The following is a 25,700-nucleotide window of genomic DNA, read 5'->3' as shown; positions in this document are numbered from 1 at the left end:
TCCCCTTCTTTTCTTGACTTAAATTCTTATATTCAGTGATCTCACAACTTCTGTAACTTTAAAAACCCTACATGTGCTGCTGACTCTCAAATTTGGCAGGCCCAGCCCTTTCTTCTGATTCCAGACTAGTATAAGCAACTCCCCATTAACATCTCCACTTAGATGTCTCATAGGCAAATTAGACATGATTTTTCCAAAATTAAGTAGTATTTCTCAAAAGCAGATCCTTCCTGAAATCTTTCCCATCTCTCTAAGTCAATCTATTTTGGCCTCCTTTTCATTTCTTGGAGTAGGCAGCTCTTTGCCTTGGCCTGGGATGCTCTCTACTTTGCTCACTAGATGGTTGGCCCCAGTCATCTTGTAAGTCACCACTTGGAAGCTTATCAGGCAAACAGATCATCCCTGCCCTCCCTCCATTTCTATCAGAGCAACATGCACACTAAAGCCACTGCACTTTCTCAGTCTGAAATGACATTTATTTGTCTTTCTGTTTATTATTTGTTTTCCTCAACAATGTGTAAGCTCAACAAGGGTAGGGACCATGTTGTTTCATTCATCCCTGTTTACCATGAGCCTGGCAAAATGCCTGACATATAGTAGGCCTTCAAAAATGTTTGCTGGAAAATAAATAGCACCTTATTCTTTTTCTTTACAACACTTACCACAATTTTTAAGTATATAATTAAAGTTTTAAAAGATATACAGTTACTCTCTATCAAATGTATGCTCTAGGGAGGCCATGTCTGTTTTATTCCCTCACTCAACACACAGTGTCTGACAGTAGGTACTCAAACAATATTCGTTGAAGAAAGGAAGATAGGGAAGGAAGGAATAGAAGCAGTGAAATGACTCAGGGAGGGAACAGACCCTAAAGAAGAATGCTTTAGAGCAGTTCTCGGAGACTATGGTAACAATTTAAATACAAGCTAAAACCATTCAATCCATCATTCAGTTGTTTTGCTCCTATAATGTAAACATCTGTACCTTTGGAAACAGTGAAAGGAGTCAGCATTTTACTCATAACACAGATGTTTGATGTTCTATCTATACAGCAGAAACTATCATTTTATTTTCTATGAGTGCAGCCAATTTGAATAGATCCGTGTTTCTTTAAGATACACACGTCTTGAACGAGTGCTGTGCTGTTTAGTCAAGGCCAGAGTGTTGGGAAGCCTTTACCATGTAATGCATGTTCAGTGAAGAAACCTGGAGTCTGTCCAGTTTCCTGACAGTAATGTTATAGCATAATGTTTGTCTAAGAACTTTGGTTATCATCAAAATCTGAATGGATCACAAAGAGAAAATTCACAACCCTCTTTTTTATATAAAGGGCTGAGACAAAAGGAAAGGTCATATTATGGCTGAAATCTGCCATATCACTTGACATGACAGAGCTGGAGAGTGTTTTGCTTTCTGGAGTGTGTACACACTCATTAAAAAAAAAAGTGAGATTATAGCAGTAGATTGTAATAACTGGAAAAATTCTTTGAAGAGAATTGCTAAAAAAATATTTGTTTACTTCAGTATCAAATTAAAGAGTCAAAGTTTCTGCCTACTAAGAATTCCAAGATGACATCAGACATAAAAATAAGAAATTTCTTTTAAGTAGACAAAAAAGCACATTATTTAAAAAAAGAACAACTTAAGAGTGAATCTTTATTTACCTCCTGAGAAATTTCCCTCTAGAAAGATTCTTAATTATACTTTATTTATTAGCTCATCTGCATTATAATAGCACTAGGTACTTGTTTTTCATTAACAAAAAGTTTTGAATAAAAACTTTACACAGATTGTGCCTCTATGTAGCTGACTCATATTTTATTATTAGTGGTAGGTGTGCAGAAAGGGAATACACTGGTTTTGTACAGGAAATACTACAGAGATTTGGAAATCTAGGTCATATAACTGAGCACTGCTATAAAAGAAGAAGACAAAGGCCCAATTTTCTTTTTTGTTTTTTTTTGCCTTCTGCTCAAATAAGAAAATCATGTTTAAACAAAAGTTAACAATTAACTGCTTTGTAATTACATTTGGTTAAGTTACATGATAATTAGTTATAGCCATAATTATCCTTTTTGACCTCCACACAGTCTTAACACGTTACCTTCATATTCAAGGAGGTTATATTCAATGTGTACAAAGAGCAACCACTAGACAGAAAGCCAGATAATAAAATTTGTGCTTCTGTGAAATCTTTATCTGGAAATCTCAAAACGGTTTAAATACCAATTAAGTTTCTGTAGCATCATTAGGCAGTAGAATTAAGATGGGGAAACTTGGCATGTCACAGGGCAAGCCAACAACTAAACAGAAAGAGAGATGCTTGCTGCCCTGTACATTCCAAGAGACTTGCTTGCTTCCATGGCTTTCTGAATGTGATGTCATGGTAAACACACGTATCTGTGTGCTGTAATTTAGGGGCTCATGGTCTTTGGAAATAACACAAGCACCACAAAATATTTTGACAGTAAAATATCTAAGCTATTCTCAAATGCAAATAAACCCCACAGCAATGTTTTGAATGCATTGATGAGGTCTTTGGGAAATGGCACTGTCTCCTTTGAGCATTTAAAAAAATATGTTTACAAATGTGTACTTCTCACTAAACTTTTTAGTCCTTGAGACACGATGAGAATATAGCTCAGATGTTTTAGTCTAAATATAAACAATCAAACAAGATATTATTTCCTGAAATTTGTCTTTACTCCTCTACTGGACTATTAATACCAAGGCAGGAGACCTAAGCTGTATCACGCCCACACTAACAATTCAGAAAAAAAATTGTAATCTTCCTCTGTTATTTACCACCATGGTTAAACCTAGTGCATGAATCATTCCTGATCAGTCAACTTTAGTTCAGATTTGACTCCTGAACTGTAAATTTAAAGAATAATCCTAGGTGCTAGGAGACAATGTCTCTGTCTCCTAACAAATGTCCTTGTTTAGATTGGCTTCCTTTTGCAATTGCTTTACAACTCTGAACTTCAGGTTCTTTACCGGCAGAACCCTGCTGAGGAATTACTATTATAAACTGTGACGGGGCCAGAGCCTCCAATACTCTAGTAAACAGCTTATTTAAAAATAATTGTGTCGGGGTGCCTGGGTGGCTCAGTCATTAAGCGTCTGCCTTTGGCTCGGGTCATGATCCCATGGTCCTGGGATGGAGCCCCATATCGGGCTCCCTGTTCTGCGGGAGGCCTGCTTCTCCCTCTCCCACTCCCCCTGCTTGTGTTCCCTCTCTCACTGTCTCTCTCTGTCAAATAAATAAATAAATAAAATCTTTAAAAAAAAATTGTGTCATTGCATTTCATTAAAGAGAAAACAAACAATGGTTTCCACTTCAAAGGGCAACAACAATAAAAAAAAGAGGGCGTAGTTAAAGAAAATGAACAAAGTTTGCTCTTCTGTTTGGGAAGAAGTATATAATTCAACACTCTTTAGAAGAAAACCTCAGGGTCTGAACTGAGAGGATGCAAGTGACCACACAAACGTGACCTTCCTCCTAGCCAACCCCTGGTGAATGAGAACACACAAAGAACCATGAAGTCGACAGCTCGGTGGGATTCGGCACATCCATGCTCTCTGTTACTCAACTTTCCAGGAAGTCATATTACATATACTGATATATTTTTCTTGTCTTCAGATTAGAAAAAAGAGCTCCATGATTTAAGAACTTTGTTCAATGTATTTATATTTTTAAAAAGAGCCAATGTGTTTCCTAAGGAAGTCTTTGAAGGTTGATTTACTGCAAGATACTTAGAAAAACCTGCAGCAGTCTGTTTCCTTAAGTTAATGTCAATTCACCAATTTCTCAAGCAATAAAATAGCATTTTGCTGTTCATAGAAACTCTCCAACCCAAAGCACAGCAATGCACTTAAGAGAACCTTGTCAATACCTTATCAATACAGACAGGCCCGCCTTTGGATTACGGCCTACATTATAGGACTAGGAGAGCGCAAAGATGTTTTCAAGAAAGGCTAAAGTTGACAAAAACCTTGCTCACAAAGGAAGGATATTACAGATACTTCAACTTTTTTTTTTTTCAGAGCCCCAAATCAGGACAGTAGGTGCCAAAACACTCAAAATCAACGTTGGCTCTGGAAAATAGATCCATGATTGTCATACCCAAGGGGCCCACTGAGTTTGATGGGGAGAACTCAGGGCCTAGTTTTGTTTTCAATCGTGAAGCCATGAGAGAGGTGTTGCATCTTTTATGGACATGTTCTGCCTTGATGGTATCTGACCAATTATTTTCATGAAGTAAATAGGATAAAGGGCAATTTGACCAATTATCCCTTCTTGAAGTAAAAGGAGAAGAAGAAGAAGAAGAAGAAACTGTTTTCCCTTGGGTTCTCTATTACTTAAATAGTTTTAAATAGTTCGCAGTTAGCCTAGTCTTAGAGACATTTCTGTCACAAAGTCTGCACACAGCACCCACAGTTGTGATGTGTTGCCCTAAGGGACATATTACTGTTAACGGCCCATCCAGTTTTTTGATTATCATTGTATGGTTAATGGCTTTTTAGGATAATAACTCTGATACAGACAGTCAAATGCTTTAATTAGTTTATCACCCTTTTTTTTAAATTTCAGAACAGATCCAGGCCATATTTGACTTGAGTGTGAGGGAACAGGGCAATGCAATTTTAAGGCCATTATAGACAAGTTTAATCCTCAACGGGGTTCCTCTGTTTCTCATTTTAGCTCAGTCTCCAGGAGTTGAGGTGGCTCCTAACCCATATTTTATTTGTAAACAATACTGGCATATCAAGACAAGACAGAAGTACAGAACATCAGGGGAAAATAGGCAAAATGACAGAAGGGATGAGAAGTTCTTCTAAATGACTGCCAGTGGAGGGGAAAATGGAACAAATAAGATTGGAAAGGTGGAAAGGATATGGGATCAACTGTCTTCTGTACCCAAGATATCAGAACAAATGAGCTTATAAAAGAATTAGTGGTTCCTACATTTTACAGGTGAGGAAACTGAGGCACAGGGAAGTTATGAGACTCATCAAGGTCATATTGCTCATAAGAGGCAGACGTGGGATTTGAACCCAGGAGACCTGGTTCTCGAGTCCATGCTGTTAGCCACTGTACTTCTTCTCCCATTATACAAAAATAACATGAAAGTGTTAGAAGTTTTAAAAAGCTGGGGGGGAAAAAAAGGACCAAAAAGTAAGAAGGCCAAAATGTAAATAATGATCGCCTCTTGGTAGTGGATCATGAGTAATTTTTCCTACTTATTCATTCTTTTCAGATCTTTGCAAAATAACGAAAATAAAGTTTAACACATTTTTTTTTTTTATGTCAGCAGACAATAAAACAAAAATATTGCTGGCCTAACTAACATTCTCCCTCTTATCTTAGCACTTCTCAATTTAGAAAAACAAGGCACGCACTGAAATGACACGTTGCTGACAGCTATCAGAGCACATGGCATCCCTCCTTAGAAAAATCACAGAAACCTGGGCCCAGGCAGGGACAGTTCAGATTAAGTAACTTCCAACACATGCTGTAGGATCAGTATAGGTTCAGTTCAATTTCCCGTACCTTTTTTTCCTTTCCCCTACACCTTTTAAACTAGAGTTACATAACTGATATTTATCATATGACCAGGAGGTCTTAAGAGATATTGAAATGCCTCATGAATCACAGAAGAAAGATTAAACTGACATTCAAGGCAGTGTTGGTGTAAGATGTATTTCTGCCCTCACCAATCTACCGGAGCTTCTCACGTAAAGGTCACAAATGCTTACAATCACAGCCGGTCCATTGCCCACATATTGTCCTCTTGTTACCAGCATTGAGCACCGCTTATCGCTCCCCCCTTGAAATTCTCTTTTCCTGGGCTTTTTTTCTTTTTTTAAACCTCCCAATATTCTACTCTTCATTTCTACTTCTATCATTCCTGACTGTTCCCCATCTGGCCCTTCTCCCTCCTCTGAGCTGTCCCTAAAAGACTTTTCCCTCTTCCCCTGTTACACCCTTCACCTACACTATTAGGGCTTCAACTATCAGAACTATAAGAATAATCCCCAGAGCAACATCTCCAATCCTGTGGTTTCTCCCAGTCTCCCTCTAGGTGTCTACCAGCATTTCTAATGTCTAACACAGAACTTGTTTTTCTTCTCTCCCAAAGCTGTCTTCCCTTCTGGGTTACTTGTGACTTTTAATGGTTCTACCACCACCCTTCAATCATCTGGGCTCAAAAATTCAGTGCCATTTTGACTTCTCTTTCTTGTTTCTCTCTTCAGTTGTTATTTAGTCCTATACAACCTATCTCCATGATCTTACTTAGTTGATTCACACATAGTGAGTAACTGCTGTAATGATGGATTCTGGGGCTGCAGTGGTGAATAAGACAAATGAGGACCCGGCCTTCCTGGAGTTTATATTCTAGTAGAGGAGACACAATTTCAGGTGGCAATTAGCACTATTAAAAAAACAAATAACATAGGGGTGCCTGGGTGGCTCGGTCAGTTAAGTGTTTGCCTTTGACTTGGGTGATGATCCCAGGGTCCTGGGATCAAGCCCCACGTCAGGCTCCTAGCTCAGTCTGCTTCTCCCTCTGCCCCTCCCCCCATGCACACTCTCTCTCTTTTTCTCAAATAAATAAGTAAAATCTTTAAAAAAAAAAAGGAGAGGATCATGAGTGATTGGTAGTGGTAACAGGGGCTACTACTTTAGATAGATTGGCTAGGAAAAGCCTCTTCAAAAGATGACATTAAAGCTCCCTGAATGTGAAAGTGAGCCCAGTGAAGATCTGAAGGAAGACCATTCCATGGAGGTGGAACAGCAAGTACAAAGGCACTGGGGTAAAAATGAGTTTGGCATGTTTCAAGAACATGAACAGAACCAAGGTGGCTGGTATAGTATAAGCAGGGGGAGAGTGGTAGACAATGAGATCAGACACCTAGGGCAGAAATGAAGGACCTTGTAAACCATGGTAAGGAGTTTGGATCTTATTCTAAGTGTAATGGGAAATGTTTGGGGAGTTCTGACTCGGGGGGTGATAAGAGTCTGACTCTTACATTAAAGACTACTAGAGAATAGATTATAAGGGAGAAGGAGTATAGCACTTGTTATATAAAAAAACAAACAAACAAAACCACATTCTTAGGCAATACACATGGCCATCGAGCCACTTTTTGGATTTCTTTAAGTAATCTCTACACCAACATGGGGCTCGAACTCACAACCCCATTATCAAGAGGCACATGCTCTATTGACTGAGCCAGCTGGGTACCTTGAGCCAGTTTTACAAATAAAAGTTTCAATTCAATAGATATGTAGTTTTCTCACTCATAAATAATGACGTTTTGAGTTGAAACTTTCATTTCCTTAGTTTAGATAAATACCATGTTTCTGAAATGGACAGTAAGCAATGGAGCATATAGTTTTATTCATTTTCTACTTACATGTTATGTAAACGAAACCAAATCTTTTGGGCATTTTGTCATCAGTAATGTCCAACAGCACAATTAGGAATGAATTAACAAAAGTATTTATAAAAAAATTCAGATTGCTTGTAATGAGGTACAATGGACCAGGCATTCAGTGTACCAAACAGGAATGAATAATGCTAAAATTATGTTTCCACCAGGGGTCAACAAAGAAGGAAGAAAATAAAATGAATAAAAGATAAAGGCATTTCAATTATTGTCAGTTTATAAAAGGTTTGTACTTTTATGTGATGTGAAGATAGAGAATGGAGGCATAGCAAATGAGTCTATTATGTCAGTATCATTTGAAGTCAGACAATTAAGCTTTTGGCATCTACCAACACTGAATATGTCTCCTATAAAACTGAACACAACTTGGTAGATTGAGAAGAAAAAAAAAGACAATTATGAAATAATCAGTATTCATATTAGGTTTTTAAGGTTCCTTTTATTTACAAAAAGCAATTCACTCATCTCTGTATTCTCTGGGTTTATTCATTTGCTTCCATGTACGTAAATGAATGTCATGCTTGCCTTTTCATTCCCAAAAGTCTAAAAAGGGAAGAGCACCACAGTAGGAAATGACGACTTTCTTTCTTACTGGGTTTATGGGTGAGGTAACTTAACAAGGAATTCATTCATCAAATAGTCATGGACAATCAACCATGTGTCAAGCACTGTAATAAATAGGTAGCAGGAGTACTAAGCTGAAGGAGACAACATCACATGGTGAGAAGGGAGAGCTGCTTCTCTGAGGAAGATTCATGACAGCATTTCTAACATAACAGCAGCTGTTTCTAGAGGTTGGTGTCTTAATTAAGATTGTAAAAAAGTATCCCTTCTATTTTTTCCTCCAAATTTCCTTTGATTAGATAGAAAAGACTCAGAGAGGTGAAGGAGACAGAGAAGAGTCATCTTATGGGGAGTGTGAAGATTGACTCAAAGCTCTAAATGTAATTTGTATCTCTTATTCTAATAGAATGGAATGTTGTTTTCCAGGGAAAATTCTAGCCATGCCACTCTAAAGGCTGTCTTCTCAACTGAGATGATAGAAGCAAATGGCAGAAGTTTATGATATTGATTTTCTATTGCTGTGCCAAACGGTCACACATCTGGCAGCTTAGAATAACACACATGTATTTTATTACCTCACAGTTTCTGTGTGTCAGGAGTCTGGGCAAAGCCTAGCCAAGTCTATTTAGGGTCTCACAAGGCTACAGTCTCATCTGAGGCTTGACTGGGGAAGGTTTTGCTATTGTCAACAAAATTCATTTCCTTATGGTTAAAGAACTAAAGGCTTCCATTTCCCTGGCTATCCACCTGAAGCTGCCTTCAGCTTCTTGCAATGTGGGTCTCCCAACATAGTAGCCCACTTCTTTGAAGCCAGAAAGGAGTGGGAGACTCCAGTAAAATGGGCACTAAAATCTTGTGCAATGTTACCATGTACATCCTGTCTTTGCTGTGTTTTATTGGTTAGAAGTAAATCACAGGTCCTGCACATCCTCCATGGGACAGGATCATACAAGAGCATGAACACTGGGAAGGAGGGATCCTGACTCAAAGAGGGTCTACCACATTACTTAGACTTTTCCCTCTATGTTAATTTAACATGCTGAATCTTCTTTATTATTGCTTCAAATATAGCTCTTTAAAAAAGTTTAAAAGCTGAAGTTAATCCTGGCTTTAACATTCCTGCCACTATTCTTTTTTTTTTTTAAATTTTTTATTTATTTACTTGACAGAGAGAGACAACAGCGAGAGATGGAACACAAGCAGGGGGAGTGGGAGAGGGAGAAGCAGGCTTCCCGCCGAGCAGGGAGCCCGATGTGGGGCTCGATCCCAGGACCCTGGGATCATGACTGAGCTGAAGGCAGACGCTTAACAACTGAGCCACCCAGGCGCCCTCCTGCCACTATTCTTAAGAGTTCTTGTTAGTTCTAGGTTGTTTCTTTGTCCAGCTTTTATACATTTATTTGAACATATAAGCTCAGCATAGAACTCTGGGAAGTTTTCCTTGATTTCTATGTACACTTCCACACTTTCCTTCTTGCTGAGACTGTAAGTGAAGTTCTGAACGGAGCTCGTCTTTTCAGATTTATTACTCCACAAGTCACATTCCCATCCATGGTCTCTAAACATAAGAACAAACTCATTTAACCCAAGTTTAAAATGAAACAAAGCTGGAATCTGGAATCTGTGGTATATGTCCAGATATGTACATAATTAAACAATTGCATCCTCTTTAGATTCTTTTGATAGAACTATAATCCCAGCAGGTGGTACAGTAGTTGAAGTGCTTCCCTATTCCAAAAGCTTGGCACACACCAGTTAATGATCCACCTTAATGAAAGCATCATTCACATTCTTTTTCTGCTTGGGCTGTGCGAAGTCCACTTTTATAGATTTACTTTGGTTTCTTTCTTTTTTTCAGCTCTAATGCTCTTTCTGGAGCATCACCCTCACTCATATTCATGGATTTCTGACAGGAAACTGCCTGTAGTGTTACTCCCCTTCTTCCAGATCTGAAAAAATGTGTGGTCATTCATGGAGATATTTTGGTCACAAATCCCCAGCTGATGGGGTGTGGCACCCACCTAGGGTCCGTATGTACGAGAGAGAAGAATTAATTCTGTTCTTCTACAAGTCTCTCCTACCTTATGTCTGAGCTTTAGTTAATTACTTTCTACTACAGAGGCATCCTCAACATTGGCAGAGTCTGATCTTAGTGTCTCATACGTAGGTACTCAACAAATATTTGTTGAAAGAATTAGCTGATGTCTATTTCTTTCTTTTTTTTTTTTAAGATTTTATTTATTTATTTGACAGAGAGAGAGACAGAGAGAGAGGGAACACAAGCAGGGGGAGTGGGAGAGGGGGAAGCAGGCTTCCCACGGAGCAGGGAGCCCAACGTGGGGCTTGATCCCAGGACCCTGGGATCATGACCTGAGCCGAAGGCAGACGCTTAACGAACTGAGCCACCCAGGCGCCCCAGCTGATGTCTATTTCTACATATAAGTGGATATTGCTATATATTAGATTCATTCATATGGATGGGCATTTATTTCTATTTAATAAATTCCCAGAAATGAAACTGAAGGGTCAAAGAAAATGTACATTTTAGACTCTCAGAGACACAGACTACTCTCTACAAGAGCTGAATTGAGTAAAATCGTCAACAGTGTATGAGTGTGTTGGGGTTTCCTTATGTATTCACTAACATTACAGATATGTGGGCCTCTGGTGAATAAAAATGGTGCCTCATTATCTTAAACTCACTCCTAAGTAAATGACATCAAAACATATATATTAAACATTCATATATATTAAATACCTTTATTAAACAAATATTAATCACAATTATAAAATAGAAATATCTCATGAACACCTACTAGATGCCAGGTACTATTCTAAATGTTACCTAAATTTTAATAACAAGGTATTCAAGATCCCTGTTCTCAAGGAGCTCATATTTTAATAGAGGAGACAGACAGTAAACAAGTAAACAAACAAAAAATAGTGTGAAGTCCTAAGAAGAGAATAAAATATGGGAGTGAAATAGAGATCTGGAGGTAGAGAGGAAGCCAACATTAAATAAACTGTTGGGGCCCCTGGCTGGCTCAGGAGGAAAAGCATGTGACTCCTGATCTCAGGGCGGTGAGTTCTAGCCCCATGCTGGGTGTAGAGATTACTTAAATAAATAAAACTCTAAAAAAGAAATAGATTGTTATGAAAGTAAATGGGCTGGGGATTGAATGATACCATAAACTGGGCTTCTTCATTCGTACTGTTCTGTTTTCTCAAACATACCAGGCACTCTCCTGCCTCAGGGCCTTTGCACTTATCTGGAGCATTCTCCTACCGGGAATCTATAAGGCTTACTCCTTCCTCATATGGGTGAAATGCCTGCGCAAGTCTAGTTTAGGGGTTTGCAGTGAACTGGTGGCTAGCTATACCCATTTCCGGGCAGTTTTAGTACTGCTATCTTCTATACAAGTTCAGCAAGGCTTCCCTCTCCAGGGGGGAAGTGTAGAATGGGGAGGAAGGGAGTTAAAATAGCCATTCACTCAATAAATCCAGTTCCGGGAAAAAGAAAGAAAAAAAAAAGACTATGACATTTGGAGAGCCCTTGAGGTTGCCAGCTAGACATAAACTTTATTGTTTCAAACTTCATAGCCATGAAATAAATTTGAGCTGAAGCTGGGCTTCTTTACTGCTCCTTTAAAGAATGAAATGTTACTTGGCAATTGTTTTTAGGCATCTTAAGAAACTTGGTTTCTTACATGTTCTCAGTGGAGTAATTTAATAATGATAGATTACATAAATCGACATGAGTAGAAATCTTTCACCACCTTCTAAGGTTTCCAGCTCTCAAAAAAAAAAAAAAAAAGGAAAAAAAAAAGAAAAAGGTGGGGTGGGGAGAGAATAGTTTATATCGGACTAGGTTGCAGGGACAAAATAAAATACTCTTATTACACACTGACAATGAATGATGAAGGTTATAATGATGAAGATAATGATGATATATATTGAGCACCTACCAGATGGGAGCCACTTTATAAACATTATCTTTAATCAGCTAGCCTCTTCAGATATATTAGTTTTAATCCTCTAAACAACCCTATGAGTTGGTGATATCTCCAATTTCATAGATGAAGAAAATGAGACCCAGGGAGATAACAGAACCCCAAAAGCATAAATCTATTAGGTGGTAGGGCTGGAATTTGAACCCTGTAGCATATGGTCTTTTTAATAATATTCTGCCCTTCTACAAGTAAAAATGAATCTGTCTTTTTAATAAAGATATCATTTAGGGTGTAAACAACCATTTTTTATGTAAAAACTAAAGGCAATTTCACAAATGATACTTCATTTTATCCTGTGATATAATGAGCTATAATGCTCCTTTCCATTTCATAAATGGAGCAAAAGTGAGGTTGAGGAATTTACCTAAGGTTTAAAAAATCTTGTCCTAGATGCAGGTTTTCTCACTCTCAATGCTCTCTCTCTATCCTACTTGAACTTTAACTCTCATTAGCATTTGGTGGTTATAAAAGAAACGAGAAACACAAATAGCACTGTATAGTCCCAAGAGCTAATCATTTTTTAGTCTAATTGGTAATGTTGGTAGAATAAGTTCATAAAGTCACACGTTTAAAAAATACTATTAAAGATTCAGTTCTTGACTCTACCTTCAGTTTCAAGATCTTTATCAAGGCACATTTATTATTCCTTCTGTATGCATTATTTTGTAAATGGTTTCAAAGAGAGCTTTTATTTTTTTACTCTAAGTTTTCTATAATGCTTAAAAATTCTTTTTACTTTTAAAAAGGAATCTTTAAATTTCAGAATTAACAAATGCTCACTCTAAAAAAAGAAAAAAATCAAACAATATAAAAGTTTCTAATCATAATAATAATAATAATAATAAAACCAGATATTTTCCCAGTCTGACCTCCTGAGAAAAACATTGCTATCAACGAGTTAGGTTGGAATCTATACCTGTCTGGAAGTTACTAAAGCTCCTTAAGCCTTGTTGCTTTATTCTGAATATTTTTTATTTTATTCTATTTATTTATTTATTTATTTGTTATGTTATTCTGAATATTTGTAAATCATGAAAATTAGTTAAGCTGAGGTAAATTTTGGTTATTGATTCTAATTAAAATAAAAGCTGAGGTAAATTTTGGTCATTGATTCTAATTAAAATAAAAAATGACTCTAATAAAACAATCTTATATTTATACAGTGCTTTATATTTACAAAGCATTTTTATACTAGTTCACTCAATTCTTGAAAAAACCTTAGGAAGACTGTATCCCCACTTTCCAGGCAGGAAGCCAAGACTCCAAGAGGTCATCGTAACTTATCAAATCTAAGATACCACTGAGAATACCACATCTCACCATTTTATATGATCAAAAAAAAAAAAAAAGGCACCAATTCAGTTGTGACATAATGACTTAACCGGACTCCTGTGAGACTCACAGGACTGAATATTAGAAGACCCGAGTCAGGGGGCTGGCATTGCCCTTTCCAAGTGTGTGACCAAAGTAAACCATTTAAGTTCTCTGAGCCTTGATCTTTTCATATCTTTTAAATTAGAAAACAATAATGCCTATCTCACAGGACATATGGATGCAAAATAGTACTTTCAAGCTATCTATGGCATTGTTATCTTTAAATAGGTTTATCTGGAGTAGTAATATTAATACTCTCCCGTTAAAGGCAGGAACTCCTGGATCTACCCCCAACTGGCTTATCATATTAAATAATTATGAAAGCCATTACTGACACGACAGCTACTGCCACTATCTCTCTTGAGATGAGCTGTTAATACTCTGTCCTCATATGAACTCCGGAGAACACCTATTTCATTAACCCGAAAGAACGTATTCCATTTGGATGAGGACATTTTCAGGCCTCGAGGGAAAGCGTTTCTTTCTGGCATCATCTGCATTTTGCTTGTCGGGTTATAGGATTGAAACATGAGCCCTACGGTAGACACTCTTATTACTGCAGTCAGTTCTAACTGTGAAGGAACTGGAGTTCCATTTTTTTTTGGAAGAGAGATAGTGTACTATATACTCAAACATCAGTGCCTTCTGGAAGTTTTGAAGGAGTCCTTGTATTTTTTTTTCTACCTTTGTGTTGGAAATCATTCTACGTTCCCATGTTAGTACGAAGGTATGTAGGCCTTTACCTGAATAAGTCCTAGATATTGTACATTCTGCAATCCCCTTGACAACTCTATGCCTGCCGGGTGGGAGGAATTAAGTCTCGTTCATCTGGACATGTGTTCATAGCTTCCAGCTGCTGGCAACATAACTGATTAAAGCATGGATCTGAAATACTTCCCTGGAAATGGTCTTCTAGGAAGATGCCTATCATGTGGTAGCTCTGGGACTGATTCACACTAGATATTTTTTGTGTATGTTAAATACTGGAAATACGGTGGCTTTCTGATTTTTATGACTGGCAACCTGTACTACGTTTGCCTCCTATGTACCAACAGAAAACAGTAGATAGTTATTATGGATTTGATGTTATTATATAACTTTAGCACTTCAATTCTCAGGAATTTGTTTAATGAAAAAGGCAAATACCCAAGAGTTAATTAATGTGCAGAAGGAGCAATAGGAAAACATGTGATAGTCAAAGATCCAAGATGACAACAGACAATTGCTTTGTGCATCTGGATTTCTGGTTACTCACTGACCCAGTATGCACATGAATATCAAGTTTAAATACAAATACTCAATTTCAGGTGTTCCAAAATGTGATACACACTGATGAATGACTAAATCTCTTTTTAAAAATGGTTATTTGTTCCTTGCTACTCAAACCTAGCCCAAGCTACTATCCTGTTCCACATCAATCACTGCAATAACCAACCAAGAATTCCTGCTTTCTTCACTCTTGCTACTCCTATGGCCCAGTTTCAAACAAATGCCTGAATCATCTTTTAAAATGTAGATCAGATCAGGTTTTTTTCTCCTGCTTAAAACCATCAGTGGCTCCTATGACACTCAAAATAAAATCCAAACTCCTTAGAATGGTGTTCAAAGCCCTTTGTGGTCTTGCTCCTCTCTACATCTCCACCCTTAGCTCATGCTTACTCGTCTGTTCACTCCTACGTATCAGAAACCCAGGCTTTCTTCTGTCTTTCCAATATGTCAAGATTGCTCCTACCTCAAGGCTTTAGTACTTGGACAGAAAACCCTTCCCACAGATTTTCTCCTGGCTGAAACTTGGCTCAAAAGTCACCTCTTCAAAGAGGCTTAGCATTCCCATTCATACATCATCTGGTTTTATTGTATGTGTAACAGTCATCGCTGTCTGGAATTATTTACTTACTTGCTAACTCGTTTGTCCAATTCTACCCTTACAATGCACCTAAGCAGCCTGACAGCAAGGACTCTGTAAGCTAGTACCCCACTGCCTAGGTCAGGGTCTGGCCGATTGCAGATACTCAATAAATAGTTCATGAAGGAATGAAGTAATAAATCTAAATGGTTACCTTTTCTTACGTGAGGTATTTCTCACTTTTTTCCCCCTGGAAATAAAATTGTACCAGGAAAGAAATTACTTATTTTTCTTGAAGCTAACAATAATTTGCTCATGTAAAGCAAAATTAAATACCCCAAGCAGTTTCCTTTCCAGAGATCACCCGAGATTACATTTGATATATTTTCTTAATGGAACATCACAGCAGTGACCTACTTTCAAACTGCAACAGTACAAGAGAATATGTGAGTTCATGCTTTTCCTTGAATGGTGTGACAACACCAGTATTTACAATGGGTATTATCTAGCTCTGAATGATCAAACCACCAGAGAACAGGTTCACCTCACTACAAAAACAGGTGAAATGGCATCAGTCACATAAACTATCCCCTTATACTTGGAACAATCTGCCCCAATTCTAGGAGAGAAAAGATAAATAAATAAATAGCAATGATAACTTTATGAAGAAGGAAATACTATAATGCCCATTCTAAACAGGATAGCTGATTTTCACCAAAAATATATGGCTTTTCCTTTGATAAACTCATGTTAATTAATAAAAATGTGTGCTGGGGAAATAAGAGAAGCAGTGATGATAGTTTGAGACCTAGAATAAGTACAACGAGAAGATGCTATATCAAGTCTGACTTCTGGATCTAAAAGGAAAAAAAAATTATAAAATCCTTCAAATGTGCAGTATAACATTTCCCCTTTTTCTCATAAAACCTTTTCCCATCTGCCTAAATAACTTCTAATTAGCTTCAGAATTTAAAGACAAAAAGCAGCTATTACTGACATTCTAATTTTAAAGTTAAAATACTGCTAGTTTTTGACAGGAACACCTGAATTGATGCAGGAAGCTCGAATAGACAAATACATGTAATCACATGGTCATTGTTTGGTAGGGGTAAATTTCACCTTTGTTTTCAACTGGTTGAGGGAAATTTACATGATTATTCAACCAATTTGTAACAGTCAAACATCCGTATTTCTGCTACTAAAAGAAGTGCTGTGATGTAAATATATATGCATTTTTATGCACATTGCTTATTATTTTCTTTGCAAAACACCGACAGGTGGGATTATTGGGTTAAAATATATGACCACTAAATATTATTTTAACTTTCAAAAACACTTTTCAAATAGATATTTTAAAAGCTCTTGATATATACTGCAAAACTGATTCCCAGGAATGTTGTGCCAAATTATATTCCCACCTGTAGTGGATGAGAATATTTACTTTCAACTTTAATTAGTGGTAGGCCCAGATGGCTCTTAAATTGGATGGATTTTTTTTTTTTAATGCCTAATATGTAACTTAAGAAAATAAAGTATATTTTCCACGGGAAGATTCCTGCTCCCTGCTTCCTTTGCTCAGGCATCATTTGGGTTCTCGTGGGTGTAGGAACCTTGGCTCCAGCTGCTTATCTCAATCCCGTGAATCTCTGAAGCTTAAGGGCTCACTTATCATTACAGTTTTACCCTCTGTTCTTGGTGCAGAGAGACGTGCATTTCTTGGTTTTCATCGTTTAAATACACAAACATAATTTTAAATGTCATTTCTAAGTGTAGGAGCAGAATGGGGAGGTTTTGGCATGAGATCACTCTGCCATCTTGGTAGATGGTAGTCTATTCTGAATCTTGACAGCTCTATTTTCTTACTTTAATACTGTGGACTTTTTCATGATCATATACTGGTATGCTTATGTATATATATTTGTTTAAAAGATCTTGAATGAAATGTGTGTATATATATATATACACATAATACATAACACACATAAGAAATATAACACACAGGTGTGTGTATATATGTGTGTGTGTGTTATATATTTCTCTTTATAAAAGCTTGAATGTAGAGAACTCTCTACTCAGAATTGGTTTTTGATCTTTGAAAGGATGTGTGGACCCCCTGGTTGCACTGCATTCAACCAAGTTGTGGTGGGTGCTACCCTCTCGAAGCTCTGGCTGGGAGCTTGCCAGTGTGCACTTGTGTTGTGAGTATAAGGATGATGCAGCAATCTGAGGGGAGTGAGAGGTGAGTTGGGACCAGAGGTGGCTATAAAGAGCAGCATGGCATTTGGTGCAGAAGCCACTGTCCCAGGCTCCCTTTCCTAGGTGCCCCAGTGCATGTCAGAGGTAAAGTGGCTCTATGCTGCCTAAAGGACCAAGCCCCAGTTGGCCTTCTGCTTGATACATCCTGAGGAGTTAAAAAATGCCACTGACTCACCAAGATAAAAAAAGAAAAAGAGTCCGTTTACCCCCTCACCAGTCTTTGGCTTTATTCATTACCCCTTCAAGTTAGAATGCATTAAAGGCTTGGGGAGCCTGGGTGGCTCAGTGGGTTAAACATCTGCCTTCGGCTCAGGTCATGATCCCAGGGTCCTGGGATCGAGCTCCACATCGGGCTCCCTGCTTGGCGGGAAGCCTGCTTCTCCCTCTCACACTCCACCCCTGCCTATGTTCCCTCTCTCTCTCTGTCAAATAAATAAAATCTTTAAAAAAAAATAGAATGCATTAAGGGCTGTCCTCCTGCCAGAGTGACCTCCAATTATTCCCATAATTGCCACTGTTGTTCAGCAGGGGGACTAACAAGTTGGCCATTCATGCTGTCATTGTATGTCCTACCTGCCCTATTGAAAACTTTTTGAGATTTGCCTGTAAACTGCTAGTGCTTTTAAAGATTTTTACTCTATTTTTACATTCCATTTATCATTTCCATGGGAATCTTTTTTTTTTTAAGATTTTTATTTATTTATTTGACAGAGAGAGACACAGCAAGAAAGGGAACACAAGCAGGGGAAGTGGGAGAAGGAGAAACAGGCTTCCCGCTGAGCAGGAAGCCAGATGCGGGGCTCGATCCCAGGATATTGGGATCATGACCTGAGCCGAAGGCAGACACTTAACGACTGAGCCATCCAGGTGCCCCTTTCCATGGGAATCTTGAAGGAAGGTAGATGCTTGTGCTTGTGCTGCCAATTTACCAGGAAGTCAATAAATTCTTATTAAAGACCTCCTATGGACTATCTGGCCAGATATTATTTTATTATGCATTTTAAAAATAGAACTGCTTCTTCCTGCTTTTGTTACAGAATTATTTTGTCAATCTAGATGTCAACCAAAGACTGCAGTTCAAAACAAGTAGCTATTTCAAATAAAGATTACAATAAAACATTACGATATCGACCATGTAAATATTGATGGAGATGGACATAAGCTCCTCCAAGGGTTTGAATACTGATCGAAAATGTCTATTTGTCTACATAACATTTCAGTGGAGGCAGTATAATGGAACATACCATAGTTTTGTTATAGTTAGCAATAAACAACTGAAAGATAAGATGCTGATTCAGACATTTAACCACGGTTTCCTGTGATGGTTAGGTTCTAACTCAAAGTTGAAAATAAATGTTACATATTAAGAAAAGCTCTCATCTACCCTATTTTCAAATGAATCCACATTGAAAGACGATTTAGACAACAATTACTTAATACTTAGCACAGAGAAAATCTGCATTTAAATGAACTGCTTTAAATAATAATGTGGTACCAGCATCAGCAGCACCGCAGCACCGGCAACAGTAATGTCCATTTATGGAACATCTTCCACTACCAGGTGCTTAGTTAGCTACTTTACAAGTATCTCAATTTGATTCCCCAATCCTGCCACTTCAGATATTATGAACTCCATGTTTTCTTTCTTTTTTTTTTAAAGATTTTATTTATTTATTCACGAGAGACGGGGAGAGAGAGAGAGAGAGAGAGAAGCAGAGAGAGAAGCAGGCTCCCAAGGAGCAGGGAGCCCCATGCGGGACTTGATCCCAGGACCCTGGGATCATGACCTGAGCCGAAGGCAGACGCTTAACCATCTGCGCCACCCAGGCGCCCTCCACTTTTCCTTTTTTTTAAAGATTTTATTTATTTATTTGACAGAGAGAGACACAGCGAGAGAGGGAACACAAGCAGGGGGAGTGGGAGAGGGAGAAGCAGGCTTCCTGCCAAGCAGGGAGCCCGATGTGGGGCTCGATCTCAGGACCCTGGGATCATGACCTGAGCTGAAGGCAGACACTTAACAACCGAGCCATCCAGGTGCCCCCTGAACTCCACTTTTAATATGAGGAAAGAGAACCAGAGATTAAGTAATTTGCCCACTTAAGTCAGATGGCTAATTGTGATGCTCCCTGGGGCACCTCCAGGGATCATCAGGGGTTCAGTAGAGCACTGTTTCCGTGGGTTCAAACTGCTCCTCCAGGCTGCCTCTAGGATTCACATACTTTTCCACTGCTAGAGGTATCCTGATGAGAGCTGGATGGCCAGGTTTGCAAGGCTGTAGAAAGCATTCATGTTCTCTGTCATCCTACTTCTAGGTTAAGTTGGGATTTATAAACACCCCGAAGATGGATGCAAATGTGTATAATTGCCCATGTCTGGGAACAGGGCTTTTGTGAGATTTCAGTGGAGGCCACCATCCAAAAAAGGTTCAGAATTGTCTCCTAGATATTCCCCAGAGACTGGTTTTAAGCTATAACACCCAAGAAATCTGATTCTTATTTCTGAGGAAATCCCAGAGTGTCCTCATTCTAAGAAGAAAGTAGAGACAATTACCCAAGAGAAAATTCCAAACTGTTACTTGAGATAAGCAGACAGTCACACCAAAGGAAATGAGGTTAGAGACTGTAGCTGAATTATCTACCTCATGGTAGTGATTTTCTGCTTTTCATTATATATAGAAAAAAGCTACTGCATAAAGAGAAAGAAAAACGAGCTAAGTTTATCTGAATTATCAAACATAAAAAGACAGGTCATAAAAATTATAAAAGTACTGAGAAAATGTGCCAATATTAGCAATTATATTTCTAAATAAAAAGATAACGTAGTTTGCTAGTCTAAACAGCAGACTAGGTACAATCTATGACAGATAAAAAGTGCAGATGGAATTTTTCACTTTTCTTCCAAAGAAGTTCTGCTGAATTTCAAATATTTTCTTTGAATAATCATGTATGACAAATGTAAAGGTTAATGTTAGCAAGGTAATTAAAATTAATGATGGCAACGTCCGCTGGGCTATGTGTGTGTGTGTGTGTGCAGGTGTTTCCCTCACTGTTCCTACCCTCACTTAAAAATGTCTAATATATAAAATTCTGAGTATACATATAATACATTAGAACTGATTATTTTCATCTACCCTGAAACCTACAGAATTTCTTTACATAGTTCTTATAGGGTTTTTGAAATGTAATTTGATTTTTTAAATGTAATATATTATACAAAATTAAGAAAAAAAAAACCTCACTGCAGAAATTGAACAGATACCATTAGAGGCATGGTTTCCAATCCTCTTTCTGTAACACAGTTTTGAAGTAAAAAGTTACCCCCAAAGGGTCTTTGAATATTATCCTCTACAAAGCCAAACCATTTCACTACCCAGGATCTGACTCAAAACTTACTTGGATACTTTGTTAACACAGAATTTCATTTGTACTTCTCCACATTTATATTTATAGATATTTACTATCTGGTCCCCAGCAAAGGGAAGACTGAGAGTGGCAAACCAGGGAGAGTGGAATGAGAGATGCCAGCACAAAGACAACCAGCAGATGGACTGACATCAAGGGGACAGACAGAAGAACAGAGAAAAAGGGAGTCCAAATCCATGAAGAGGCAAAAGTGCTGGGAGACAGGAGGAGGGAAGGACGGAAACATCCAACCATTTAAGCTCTCCCCAAGGGTCTCCCTGTCTGCTGGGCTGTTGGAAGTTACTCAGCCAGTTGCCCTGCTTCTCTTTCTAGCCCTGTGCTGACTCTGGGGGTGTCCAGCGACAGATCATGCAGTTCTTTTAAGAGAGGTATTCTCTTGGCCCTGGCTTAGGAGTAAATGCCTGAGCCAGCAGCTCTGATGAGGAGGGAACTGCTTCAGCTATTCCACGGCCCTTTAATTAATTACCGAGCCTACTGCCCAAGGGTCTGTTCCTAGTTTTCCCTGCCTGCGATCCTGGAAGTTTTCTCATGGTTCTACTTAACTCACTGTTTCAGCAGTTTTGTCATTCATCTTTATTGTGTTTTGGGGTCTTTTGCTCAGCTGGGCTGTACCTTCAGTTTTATTCCATCTGTTATATATTATTCAAAAATTCCTCAATGTGGGTTCTAACCTTTCACGTTTCCAGTGTTGTTGTGGATTTATTTTTCTATTTATTCTTCCATTCAAGAGACTTTGGATGGAAGTAGAGTTAAAAACATGTCTTAAGCAGCCAACTTCTCTTCGAAGCCATTTCAGGCACTTAAAGTAAATATTCTCCCCCTAAAATTAGTGTATTTATCGATTAGCTATTAATTTTACTGTAGGCAAACCAACACATTTAACAAAACTAAACTGTCAAGCTTGAAATTTCCTTTTGTTCTATTAAATACATTACTAAAAAAAAAAAAGTGAAAAATTGCATAAAACTTACAATCCATGTCAAGTATGGCCCGAACAGATTTAACAAGTTGCTTAGATTCAAGAGCCAGCGTTGCTGGGATATTACGTCCATTCCTTCCCAGTGGTGTAAGGGAAGTCTGAGAAGCTAACATAGCTCTTCTTTCACTGTGAGGGCAATAACATAAAGTTGAACTTATCATACAATAAATAACATCTATCTTGGCTTAATGTGAATTCTTATGTACAAAAATATTTGTATTTCTGGGAATAGTGTATTCTTACAGCCATAAAATGAAGTAATCACAAAACATTTGTTTTCGGTTCTTTATTATGTAACAAAGACATATTTAAAGAATTAGATTGACCTCATAATAAGGAGGAATAAATCACTTGTTGGGCTTATTTTGTGAGTGCTCATGTTATGCTAACAAGATGTAGCCTTTTATTTAGTTTTGTAAAAATTCAAATGAAGCACTTAAACATAAATTTATTAAATGGACATTTACTATTACTTCTTATAATATTAAATATAAATTTGATATGTATATTTGCTCCTGAAATTACCTTTTTTGAATTTTGTTTGAACTGAAATGATCTCTTAAGCTCTTCCATTTGTTGTCCCCTAAATCTAAAACAGCCTAGAGCATTTATATCACTTTGTGAAGATGCAAATGTCACCTGAAATGAATGTGCTCTGGTGTAATTTAAAATGCAAGGTTTTACTGGAAAAAAACCATTACATTGAAACTTTTACTTGAAAAGAGACAATTTTAAACTGATAACGAAAACATTATTATTTGTAATCCATCTTCATAAGCATGATGGTATTAATTCACAAGGAGAAACTAAAGCATCAATTCTCAAATTCAAATACAGGGCCTTTATTCTGTGTTGAATGACCAAGGCCAAAATTTATTACAGAAGATATAGTATGATAAAAAGACTGAACCAGATTTTCCTAGAGTTTAAGTTTCCAAGATGTGGTGAAAAGTTGCTTAATGTAGTTTTTCAAGGTAACCCCTTTTCCATGAACCAGGTTCTGGCTTTTAAATAGTCATTTTTAACCTTTATTTTTAATACCAAAACTTCTGATTTATTATTCAAGGGCACAATGAAACCTAGAGGGTGGGAATGGGGGACACACAACCACACAAGGGGAATCTGGTTGCTGAGTATTTTAAATTCTTACTGAAAATATTATCACAAAAGTCACATAATTATCTTACATCATCAGTAGCATGGATAGCAATAAAATGTCAGCTCTTTCATTAGAATAAAGCATTACAATGAGTTTGAAAGTGTACTACTATCACATAATGTATAGAATGATCAAATTACTATGTTGTATACCTGAAACTAACAGAATATTGTGTGACAACTACATTTCAATAATAAAATTATTTTTAAAGTGTACTACCATAGACATTCTTCTAAAGTAAAAAAAAAAAGCCATGTGGAACCCTAAAATATAATAAAATACAATGAATCATCTTCATTTATTAAACTGCTGTTTTCATAGTAAAGGGCAGAGTTTTCCTGTTTCTGCAAGAGTGTATTGCTAGAAGTAGAAATACATTGCTAACAGCAGCTATTCTACGATGAGGGAAAAAATTGCTTTGAAAATGTATAAGCAGGAAACTTTCTTTTGTCTTTCATTATGTATCAAAATGACCATAAACTTGCAGTCTGAAATACATAAATGTTATTAGTAAGTTTGTAGCTCTTAGTAAGAAACTTTAAATTTGAAACAAACTGTGAATAATAACAAAACCAAGGTGTATCCTCCAAATGTATTCCTTTTATTTGTGTCTACTGAACGTTGAAAATGAAAGAAACTGATTGCATGAACATGTTTTATAAAATTCTGTTTGCCATAACAACTGATCTGCTGGCTTGAGACTGACCTTTCAAGTAATTTTTATTCATACACAGGATGCTTAGAAACTTCAAGGTAATCCCATCTTTACAGAACTCCTGACAAAAATGAGATAGGTGATTCCTACCCTCAATTTTAGAGTACTAGGTTACAGTGACTGGCTACCCTCCAGGGATTTCTCTTACAGAGATGGGGTCAAAAACAGCATGTCCTTGTATCTCTTTCCACAAAATAGGGGGAAAAAAAGCATCCGGTAGGAGTTATGTAGCATCTTAAGGCTATTTAAGAGATTTTAGTATTTTAATCACAATTACCAAATGAAAAATGTAATCATACTCTACAGAAAACACTTAAATATTCCTACCTTAAATTTGATAAAGGAGAAGAATTATCAGAAAATAATTCTTGAATAGTCTAGAGACAAACAAAACAGTAAAGGAGATTGTAAGTTTGATATTTTTAAGATGTCTTTTCTTACTTAACTAATATTTATAACCTCCCCCCTCCTCCCACTCCCAATTGATTAAAAGGTGTTTCTGTTACATGAGGGAAAAAAATGAATTACATTGACCTGGAACTATACTCAGATGTGTAATAGCTATGGGAACATTTCTTTATAGGGTAATTATTTATCAAATAATGTTTATATAGTATTAAGAGTTTTGAGAAAGTATTCATTGAAACATAGCATATATTTGGGATCATGTTATCCTATCTCAATTATTTCTCTTAACAATCTATTGGTTAGCTGGTCTTTTCATTATCTATGCAATTTTAAACCTGACTATAGGTTAGCATTGCTATTTTGAGCCAGAGAATGTTTCATTAGTCACCAAATACTAGGACATTTATCTATATGTCAGTCATCTACAGATTTCTTAAAAATGGACATAAAATAATATAATGGGAAAATTTACCTCTACAAAATGAAGAAGCTTTTCAGTGGATGCCTCCAAAGTTTTTCGAGCCATTTCCGATTTTCGCAATTGGCAGTCGAGTACTGTAATTCTCTTTCTTAACTCTTGAAAACCTTCCTGGACAGAGGTATCAAAAGGAAGGTCTTACTCATTTCTTTGATTTTTACATCAGTGGCTCCTATTTGCAGTTTTTATTAACTGATATCCAACATTACCATATTATTTGTTTTCTCTTACCGTATGTATCTTCTAATTTGGGTAGGCATTTAACTAATTGCATATTTAAAAGTTAAACTGCACAGAGATGTTGCAAATTTTATGAGATAAGCTGTATATGACTTTGTTGATTCTTATAGCAAAATACATTTAAATTGAGTATATGATTTTTTTTTTTTTTTACAATATGGCTTGCCAGCTGCTGACAGAAATTGCTACCAGTGGGGTACAACAAAAATTGCTGAAGATGTACATATATTTAATGTAATATGATGCAAATATGATCCAATGTAAAGCTGAGCTGGCAGGGAAGTAAAGGGTTCCCATGGACAGTAAAGGAATTCCATGAAGACAAACAACAACAATGCTGGCTAAACTCACTCATAAGAGTACAGTGCAGCATAATTTGTTCTGAGGTTCTAATGGGTGAATTAGAAAGAAACAAACCTTACAGAAGTAAATACATGATTTTGATTTTGGTTCTGGCAAGTGGGTTAAAAAAAGTCTCCCCTATAACTTCTAATCACAAGCCCCCACTCATGAAGGTTTGAGGGCATAATTTGTATTACCCATGTATCCTGTAAATTTATAAGCTGAAATTTAAGTTTAAAACAGTCCCTGAATGGTAGAAGCAAACACAAAACTTCTGTGGAGGGATATTTTCTAAACTCAGATCCCAAAGAATTCATACATATAATGTGTCAAAAGAACATGACCTCAGGAAATAAGCTACCATGAATAAAAGTCAGCTGAAGAAAACAAATCACAGGATCAGACCTATAAAGACAAGAGATACTGGAGTGATAAGATACAGACTATACTGT

The 25,700-nt window shown here is 37.2% G+C and overlaps 1 protein-coding gene across 2 annotated transcripts in view; it reads right to left on the bottom strand.

Moving 5' to 3' along the window:
- The window catches only part of STXBP4 (syntaxin binding protein 4), a 182,779-nt gene that overhangs the window by 50,019 nt on the left and 107,060 nt on the right, over window positions 1–25,700 (bottom strand). For both annotated transcript variants that reach the window (XM_088027323.1, XM_028090597.2), the window contains exons 14-16: window positions 24,661–24,777; window positions 24,108–24,157; window positions 21,899–22,032 (exon numbers count right to left, since the gene is read on the bottom strand). In XM_088027323.1, the coding sequence (XP_087883449.1) occupies window positions 21,899–22,032; window positions 24,108–24,157; window positions 24,661–24,777 (301 nt within the window). The remainder of the gene's footprint in view (window positions 1–21,898; window positions 22,033–24,107; window positions 24,158–24,660; window positions 24,778–25,700) is intronic.

Source organism: Eumetopias jubatus, unplaced genomic scaffold (genome assembly GCF_037043125.1).
Source record: "Eumetopias jubatus isolate StellerSeaLion01/CBP00866 unplaced genomic scaffold, mEumJub1_p1.0 scaffold_10, whole genome shotgun sequence".
Taxonomy (NCBI): Eukaryota; Metazoa; Chordata; class Mammalia; order Carnivora; family Otariidae; genus Eumetopias; species Eumetopias jubatus.
This window is presented reverse-complemented; position numbering and strand designations above follow the sequence as displayed.